General features: G+C 41.0%; 1 protein-coding gene across 1 annotated transcript in view; it reads left to right on the forward strand.

Annotated features, from left to right (window-relative positions):
* Positions 1-10,340, forward strand: part of LOC127946721 (N-acetyl-beta-glucosaminyl-glycoprotein 4-beta-N-acetylgalactosaminyltransferase 1-like) — a 174,007-nt gene that overhangs the window by 96,568 nt on the left and 67,099 nt on the right. Inside the window, exon 4 of the mRNA XM_052543449.1 lies at positions 4,289-4,384. Within this exon, the coding sequence (XP_052399409.1) occupies positions 4,289-4,384 (96 nt within the window). The remainder of the gene's footprint in view (positions 1-4,288; positions 4,385-10,340) is intronic.

The raw sequence follows: 10,340 nt of genomic DNA on the forward strand, positions 1-10,340 counted from the left end.
CCCAAGACGTCACTTCAGAGACTGAACTTCCAGCCAATCAACGACCTCGGGATAGCCCTTTCACCGAGGCTCCTTCTTCACAGGAGATGCAAGTAACTTTACCTCCAGACTGTGACCTTTACTGGTGTATCTAATATAATTTTAACCTCATTGAGGAACTCAATGCGAGCGCTAATTACGTGATTGATGGTTGTTCATGTTTATGCAATTTAACGTATTGCTGTTAACTTGGGATTCCATATTTCCATTCTCTTAAACTCATCTTTCCCTAACTTTCGACCTTCCTGCAACTTGTGTGAATGTGTGTGTGCGTGCGTTTATGTGTTAGATTAGTTTATATGTCTTAGATTTATCTAATAAAGCCTTATTCATATTGAAAAGAGAAGTATCTTGTGTTTTGTGCTTACAAGTTAATGTCTTAAACTGTCGATTTTGTTACTGTGCTAATTGATAGTGTTTCACTATAGTTTGGATATTAGTATCCAGCGCAGATTTGATGTTAAACGGCTAGTTCACTGAATCGCAGGGCGTCTCCGTGATCAGCCGTGAAACAGTGATTCTGTTCAAATTCCCTTTAAAATCTTAAATGATTCCCTTTGAGCTAAATTGACCTGTTTCCTTTACAATATTTTGTATCTAATGCAGTGACCAGTGTTAACTCTGAGGATCATTGAGTTGAAATCAGTCCATTTCATTCACAGAATATTTGGTCTGATTTGCGAAATGTATCACTGAAAAGAGCCATTTCCAAAGAGCCATTCATTCACTGATGAGGTTTCTAAAGTACACTGACCCTGTGATCCGGTCGCATGTTCTCAAGTTAATAGCTGACTAGAGAGAAAACTGTCACTGAATCAATTACAATCTCAGTCTGTTTATCACACAAAACATTTATAATGAGTTCAGAAGACTTGGAATATACAATTCTGTTAGCAATCATTGCACTTTAGTAGTTATAAATCAAGCGTGCGGGAGATATTGCATAAGGATTATATAAACGCTGAAAACACATGCCATATTTACAAGGCGTTTAATCAAACCCTCCCCATAAAAATCCCTATGGTTTAAACAAGAATGGCACTCTATGAAAATACAGTATGTTTTTAATATCTTCTTTTGCAAAGAAGAAAGTCATACAGCTTTGGAACAACATGAGGGACAGTAAATTATTAAAGAATGTTCGTTTTTTTCCTTGCGCTAACCTTTTGCTACTATACCTTTGAGACTAATTTCTATTATGATTGACTAACCTTTTCACATGGATGTCACTGCTTGTGTACGGGTTGCAGGTTTGTTGTTGATGAGGCAAATCAAGTTAGCACTGCTTCACCCAAGGCTTAAAATGGTGACAAAACTTGTCTCAAATGCAAGAAAAAGAGAAACATTTCCAATAATAATTTAAATTGTATTCTAGACTCATTGGCGAAAGTCTGGGAATATATACACATAAATATGTGGTTTTGTCATATAATTTAGTGAGGTGGAATTAATTACATATTTAGGGTGTGTTGTTACATTAGCACCATTTCAGTGAAAATGTGTGCACAAAAAGAAGTGTAGCGATGTATGAACTTAAATTTTTTAAAGTATTCACATTTTCAAATGTTCTCTATAGGATAACATTTCGTCCATGTCTGCAGTCTGCTTTAACTGTGATGTCCATTATCATTACACAAACAAATGACTCTACCCCAACGCGAATAAAGCGTCAAATTCGCGTCTACCACATCTAGTTTGCCGCTTGAACATTTTGAATGCATTCGCGGGCAAGAGTTTGATGCGAAATTGATGCGCGTCTGAGGCGAAATCTGCTTCTTGTGGGAGGGGCAAGTGCTAGGCGGTTGTCTGTTTGCAAGATGGCTAATGTTGATAGGCTTTTCCACTTTTTCCTGCACACATCCTCTGAATAAACACATTATCTTGTTAGCGAAAAGTAGCTGTAGGCTATATTAGGAGGAAAATTGTTGTAAAAAAAACAGCGGCAGAAGGCAGCGGGTCGATAAATGTGTACGTGACTCAAAAGTTAAATGTGTATTTACAACACACTCTTCCAAGCGAGGTCCTTTTTATTCCTGAAATATGAACTTGTGTGTGATACTTGTGTCATAAAGCTCCGGTTGACTGCTCACTGACAAAATCAGTCGTTCCTCCATGTTGAATGAGTGACGCCTGAGCAGGCACCTGATTGGTTAACGTGGCGCGAATTGATGCCAAAGTTCAAAGTTTTTCAACTCGGGTGTAAGACGCGAAATCGCGTCAAACGCATAAATGCACAAAAGCATAGTTATAATAATAAAATAAGTCATTCAGATCCACAATGTTTTTTATGACAGCCTTGAAGTTTGAAGATAAGCTAGTTTTGCAGCTTTGTTAGATTCTGAATGTTGGAGTATATCTACAAATGCCTATTTCAAAATCATTTTTTACGTGATATGACTCCTGTTGGAAAGGCCTTGAAATTGCATCACCAGCCACTTCACATTTTCTCAGCAAGACGCCAACCATTTCCTCCTGAACCTGAGGTCAGTTACCGAAACGGCTATTAGATAAAGTACAGAACTGACGGGTTGACCGACGGGTTGTTGGTCAGGAACATTTGTTCATCAAAGAGTCAATGTAAACTGATGCAACCAAAGTTTCTCCACTTCATAAAGCGGACGAATTTCCCTCCAGTACTTCAACCGCAACATGCCTTTATTCCTTTAGTCTCTGCGGTGTGCGCAAATGTGGTGTGTACCAGAATTGTGCTCCTGATCTTCTCGCATTGATTGCATTTAGAGAATTCACAGAGAGAGAGAAAGGAATCAATTTTGCACCAGCAGCAAGGAATAAACAATAAGTCGAGTCTAATGTCTTCCGACAGACTCCAGATAAAATACACTAGGTTGAAAGTGTAGCCGGCTGTCTAATGTGAATAAGTCGGTTCTGTTTGTGGGGCTTAAAGAGTGTTAACTGACATCGGCGAGAGCCATCAGCCGTGCTTTAGCGTGCTAAATGATGCTAACAGTTTGTGACGCGGCCCATCAGAAGCGAGTGCCGTGTGCACGTTCTGAAACGATTCGATTTTTCTATTGGGCTGGAAAATGTTGTGGTTTTCCTGCCTTTAGCTCCGGGCTGTAACACCACTTATGTTCTGTGCTGTGTGTTGTTGTGGTTTTCAGGGAGCCTGTAGACACTGCGTGGAACAATGTGCCACACCAGTCATCTAAACTGCTGTCATGTTTTATTTATGCACAACTCGACGGGTCGTTCCAGTCGAGGTCACATGGCAGCGGTCAGCACAGGTTTAGATCTACATCTCTTCCTGTGACGGATCTTCAGTGGTTTGGTGACAGTCTCTGCTGTCATTCTGCTGTAAATCTCATAACACTGCAGAAGTTGGCGTGGATATTGTATCTTTGTCCAGGAACACAATGGCTCCCTGCTGAAGAGACGAGCACAGCTGGTGACCAGCATGTTGGGTTTTGGATATTGGTCTCAGCATGGGTTTGTGAAGTTACTGTGAAACTTTAGCTTTCCGATTCTATCAGACAGATAAGTCATTATCCAACCATCCATTTATGAAGGAAAAAGTATTCCATATCATTATCAGAGCTATTTTTTTATTTATTTATATATATAAATAAATTAAAAATAGCTCTGATAATGATATGGAATACTTTTTCCTTCATAAATGGATGGATGGATAGATAGATATTGTTTTTTTCTCATTCAGCCATATATTTGGAGAGCTTCTTGCGTTAAATGGGCGATCGTTGAGCTAGACATGTTTAAAAAAGAAACGTACAGGTTTAAACTGCTTGATGTCGAGACACGGTCGCTATGAAAATCAAAGATGCTAAAATATCTCAGAGCTCTGCTACTTATTGTGAAACTGATTTCTTTTCATTTGCTATTAGTATTCTCCACACTGCAAAATCCTTATGTGTTTATTCAATTATGTGTAGCTAAAATATGGGAGATCAAATCACGTCCCGTATTGATTTGAAATGGGATGCATATGGGACGATACCATATTTTACGGGATGGGTGGAAACCCAACTTGATGGACGTATTCGACTGTTGGGCTTATATCTTGTCTCTTGCAGCATCACACACATGAAACGGCATTCTAATATAACAGTGCTCAAGTTCAAACAAGTTCAACATAACCTTGAGTTGTTTCACTTTCCCAATTCACTGGCTGTGTCACAGTCGGATCATTCTTTTGTCCAACTATCCATCCATCTGCCTGCCTGTCTATCTATCAAAAAGTAATCTTCAGGTCTTCCCTGTTTCTTCTGCACAGTTTAAAGGTCAAGCGAATCTCCATGTGTTTGAAGACTGGTGTGGTTCCTCAGTCGCTCAGCTCAGGAAGAATCTGCACTTTCCTCTCTACCCCCATGTGAGTGTCAACATAAACACAGTCACCTTCTAATAATATCTAATTATTAGCATAACAATTTGAGTGAATAAAACTTGGATTTTGAGAATGCATTAGTATTTGGTTTGCTGACAGCAGCACTTCCTCATGAACAAGACCTCATGAACGTGTTCTCCAGAATAATGAAAAGTGATCCCAGGTCTATCTGATGCTTTAGTGGAAGAAATTCCAAAATTTACATGAAGGTCTCCGATGTTTGGTCAGTTGGATGTGTTAATTATTTTCTTGTGAGTGTGTGCATGTCTCTGCTTCTCCTTGTCTTTCATACTTCAAAACTCCCATAGAGCAGATCTCACGTTCATGTAGTCTCGGTTGATGTAGAGATGAAATTGGTTTGTCTATTTTCCTGGAGCGGCTAGAACTCAGACTCCCGTCTCGAGAGACATGTGTGCTCACATAAACATCAGGAGTTTGTAGGAAATGATGAGCTGATACCCTGCTTATATACCGAAAATTGTGCGTAATTATGTTTTCTGAGATAATTAATAGCAAAACCGATGCAGATTTACTGATGTGTGGTAAATGTGCAATGATATATTAAAAATGAATCCTTAATTCAAAACTTTAAACAGTTTGTACTCTTTTTGATGGGCCCTGTGGCCGGTTTTTACTGAAGGAAGCTTTAAAGAGGACAATTTGTTTTTAGATGAGTCAGTTAAATATTAATATCAACACATGAATTATTGAATATCTGTTTGGCTTGGATCATTTATGAGATTGAGGATACTGTTATGGTTGAGTGGAGTTAAATGGAAAGAGAAAATAGTGAAACCTGAAATGATAATTATGATAATTTTACAAAAAGGGGGGAAATGTATGTATAAAATACAGATGTGCTGCATACAGTTATTGGTATCATAAACTTCAGTAGGGATATTTGAGAGTGTGCTGTTTTGGGTTAGTGGGGGCTGTCGTGCTCATGTGAGAAAAACATAATTTTACAGAGTTCAATCGGAACATCTACTGATATTTATGTAACATCAACTTATATTTATACAACAGTTCTTTCTGGCCCTCAAATCCGATTGGCTGAGAGCCTTTTCCAGCAGTGTGCTATACTGGTGATAACAGCACCGTTTCACCATTTCTATCACTCCACTTGCTGTATTTTTCACTGTGAGTGTCATGGCAGACGCCTAAATCCACTATAACTTTATTATTAAATAATACTGTTGCCACAGAATGGAGTTTTTTAGGCAAGAATGTACTTGCTTAGACTTAAAGGGGTCATTTGATGCTTTTTTAAAGATCATTATTTTGGCGTAATATAATATGTTGACATGCTTTAATGTTTAAAAAACATTTATTTTTCAAATCCTGTACATTATTGTGGGTCTTCTATGCCCCGCCTCTCTCAAATGTGTTGTTTTCTACAAAGTCCCTCCTTCGACAAGCACAGTCTGCTGTGATTGGCCAGCTGACCCAGTGCATTGTGATTGGCTGAACCCCACAAACACTCTTTGGAAATGTAACTTCTCTTTCTATAACCGTGAGCTTCATCTTTCACAATAAATGTAAAGACAGTTAATAATGTCCAAAAGAGGAACAGAGTGATGTGACAGACACAGTGATGAAGCTCGTATGTGTTTGCAGTACACAAACCACGGACGGTTAAGACAGCTGACTCTGCGTGTGCGCGCGTGCACACACACACACACGGTCAATAGCAAATACTTAAACTAATAACACCACATACTTCCAGTAGCTGATTCAGAAGCACCAGATTGTCGTAGGAAAGTCAGAATGACTTCCTCTCCTAGGTTCACGAAACGGTCGTCCATAAAATGTGTTGCTGTTCTGTTGTAAGTAAAGATTCCTAAATGCATCTACTTTCGGAAGAACAAATAAAGTGCTTTTGCTTTCTCCTAAGCCCCTTTCTAACTGCACGTCGGACCCGGCAAATTGCCGCAACATTGCCGGGTCGCCTTCTGTGTGAAATCAAACACGTCCCAGGATTGATTCCAGCATTGAACACGGTCTGGTACCTAGTAACATTGCGGGGTTCAACCCGGGACGAGCGCTGTGTGAACAAAAGCCAGATCTAATGGCGTGTCGAAGTGATGACGCACGTTATCGCGTGACTCTTTTACCGGCTGTTTTGAAGGAAGATTAACGTTTGCGACTAAAAAATATGTGCAAACTGTAATGAAGCAGAGATCAGTTAGTTCCTCACTTTCTGCACTGACGCTGAGATCATTCATTAGTTAAAGGAAAACAAATGGGTTTTTAGCAAGGACTTATTAATAAACAAGGAAGGGGCCATTCTAATCTTTAAAGGCAGAGTATTCCAGAGTCGTGACCCTATCACTGCTAATGCACACTCCCCTTTATGCTTTAGTCTAACATGAGGGACCAACAACAAAGCCTGGTCACAGAATCGTAGGCTTCTAGACGGAGTATAGAGATGAGGAAGTTCAGATAGATAGACAGAGCTTGGTTATGTAGGGATTTATTTACAAAGGGGAGAATTTTAAAGTCTATTATCTGACAAATCAGCAACCAGTGTAGGGATCTAAGAATTGGAGTGATGTGTTCATGTTTATGACACTATAAAAGAAGTCTGGCTGCAGCGTTTTGGACAAGCTGAAGTCCCCCAATTTGAGATTTAGATATACAACAATATACTGTAAAGAACTGCAGTAATCTAGACGCGACGTAACAAACGCATGAATAGCAATTTCTAGTGTTTTAGGAGTGAGAACGTTTTTAATTTTAGAGAGTAAACGAAGCTGATAGAAACTTGACCCAATAACAAAAGAGATATGTTTATCAAAATTTTAAACTTCTGGAAGATGTCTCTACAGTAGTTAAACATGAACTATAATTATTTTGGGGCAAATTTAATGGACAATATTCGATCTCATTTATCTAGAATTTTTTCCATAACAAATAGTTTTGGCATATTATATTTTATGTAACATTAATGCTGTATATCAGAGCAGTGCCTTTGTACTTTTGACTGAAATACTTAGGAATATGATGCATCTTGTTGTTGTTTATTAAATATTATTATTCAGTAAAGAACATTTTATGTAAATAATAGCAGTATTTAATAATAGTATTTTGTATTGGGAAACGTGTGTTCTTGATGTGATTTTAATTACATTATTAGTTTTTATGAGTGAGCCAGCAGTAAAGAGTTGTAAACAAGGAAGTTATTTTTACTTTTAATAACAGCTTGTAAGACGCAGCCAACAAATTCACTGAGTACTGCTGTTAATGAAGCAATGCGATGTTCCTTCGTTCTAAACTTTCTAAAGGGACATTTTTTTATAATATATGTATATAAATACACTCACCTAAAGGATTATTGGGAACACCATACTAATACTGTGTTTGACCCCCTTCGCCTTCAGAACTGCCTTAATTCTACGTGGCATTGACACAACAAGGTGCTGAAAGCATTCTTTAGAGATGTTGGCCCATATTGATAGGATAGCATCTTGCAGTTAATGGAGATTTGTGGGATGCACATCCAGGGCACGAAGCTCCCGTTCCACCCCATCCCAAAGATGCTCTATTGGGTTGAGATCTGGTGACTGTGGGGCTATTTTAGTAAAGTGAACTCATTGTCATGTTCAAGAAACCAATCTGAAATGATTCGAGCTTTGTGACATGGTGCATTATCCTGCTGGAAGTAGCCATCAGAGGATGGGTACATGGTGGTCATAAAGGGATGGATATGGTCAGAAACAATGCTCAGGAAGGCCATGGCATTTAAAAGATGCCCAATTGGCACTAAGGGGCCTAAAGACAAGAGGTGGTGGATTGTGCATTTATGTCATCAAAGCTTGGTGTACGAACACTGTCATTGTTGGGAGACACTGCTCAGCTAACCTAGAGTTTCTCATGGTTAAATGTAGACCTTTTTATCTGCCATGGGAGTTCACTTCCACCATAATAACCGCAGTCTATATTCCACCGGATGCTAATGCCAAGCTTGCTTTGAACGAACTTCATGCAGCCATTAGTAAACAACAGACTGCTCACCCGGAGGCTGCTTTTACTGTCGCGGGTGATTTTAATCACTGCAAATTAAAAACAGTACTCCCCAAATTTCACCAGCATGTTTCCTGCCACACCAGAGGAGACAAAACTTTGGATCATGTTTATACAAACATTAATGGAGCTTACATCGCGAGCCCCCTCCCCCACCTCGGACAGTCTGATCACCTTTCTTTGTTTCTCACCCCTAAGTATTCACCCCTCATCAACCGTGTGAAGCCATCAGTGAGGACCATCAAAGTGTGGCCAACTGGAGCAGACTCTTTACTTCAAGACAGGTTTCAACACACTGACTGGAGTATGTTTGCTTCACAGGCTGCCTGTGGCTCTCACACGGACATTGATATCTACACCTCCTCTGTACTGGATCACATCAACTCCACCACTGACAGTGTAACAACAGAAAAACAGATAACAACATACCCTAATCAGAAGCCATGGATGAACAAGGAGGTGCGACTTCTGCTGAAAGCCCGCAACACCGCTTTCAAGTCAGACGACGCTCAGGCCTACAGTAAATCCAGGGCTAACCTGAAAAGGGGCATCAAAAAGGCGAAGTACTGCTACAAGCTGAAGGTAGAGGAACACTTTTCCAACTCTGACCCCCGACGCATGTGGCAGGGCATCCAGATCATCAGTGACTACAAGTCAAGCAACTCCACACCAACAGTCACGGACGTCTCCTTCCTTAACGAGCTAAATGACTTTTATGCTCGCTTCAACAGCGACAGCAAGGAGACGGCCACCAAAATCTCAGCCTCTTCAGACCACCAACCTCTCAAACTCACCTCCACAGATGTCCACACTGCACTGAGCCGGATCAATGCACGCAAGGCTGCTGGCCCTGATGGCATTCCTGGACGTGTGCTTAGGGCATGTGCAGAGCAGCTTGCAGGGGTCTTCACAGACATTTTCAACATGTCCCTCATCCAAGGAACTGTGCCTACATGTTTTAAGTACACATCCATTGTGCCAGTACCAAAACACTCCTCCCCAACGTGCCTCAATGACTATCGCCCCGTAGCACTCACACCCATCATTATGAAGTGCTTCGAGCGACTGGTCCTAGCACATCTCAAAGACTGCCTCCCACCCACACTGGACCCACTCCAATTTGCCTATCGCAGAAATAGGAGCACAGAGGATGCAGTATGCACAGTGCTGCACTCTGCACTCACACACCTGGACCATAACAACACGTATGTTAGGATGTTGTTTGTTGACTTCAGTTCAGCATTTAACACCGTCATTCCCTCCAAGCTGACCACAAAACTTGGAGACCTGGACATTAACACCTCCCTCTGCTACTGGATTATGGACTTTCTGACCAACAGGCCTCAGCATCTTCGGTCAGGCCACAACCACTCCACCACCATCACACTTAACACTGGCGTACCACAGGGCTGTGTGCTGAGCCCATTCCTCTACTCCCTTTACACCCACGACTGCAAGCCTGTGCATGGATCCAACTCCATCATTAAGTTTGCAGATGACACCACGGTGATTGGCCTCATCAGTGACAACGATGAGACTGCCTACAGGGAAGAGGTACAGCACCTGGCCACATGGTGCGCTGACAATAACCTGCTCCTTAACACCAAGGAGCTCATTGTGGACTTCAGGAAGAAGAAAGGAAGCACGCATGACCCCATCCACATTAACGGGATGGTTGTTGAACGTGTCTCCAGCTTCAAGTTCCTGGGAACCACCATCTCGGAGGACCTGTCCTGGACTACAAACACCTCCAGCCTCGTCAAAAAGGCTCACCAGCGCCTTTTCTTCCTCAGGACACTGAAGAAGAACCAGCTTTCTTCAGCCATCCTAGTGAACTTCTACCGGTGTGCGATTGAGAGCATCCTGACCAGTTGCATCACAGTCTGGTATGGGAACTGCTCAGTGGCTGACCGCAAGG

Source organism: Carassius gibelio, chromosome A25 (assembly GCF_023724105.1).
Source record: "Carassius gibelio isolate Cgi1373 ecotype wild population from Czech Republic chromosome A25, carGib1.2-hapl.c, whole genome shotgun sequence".
NCBI classification, from domain to species: domain Eukaryota; kingdom Metazoa; phylum Chordata; class Actinopteri; order Cypriniformes; family Cyprinidae; genus Carassius; species Carassius gibelio.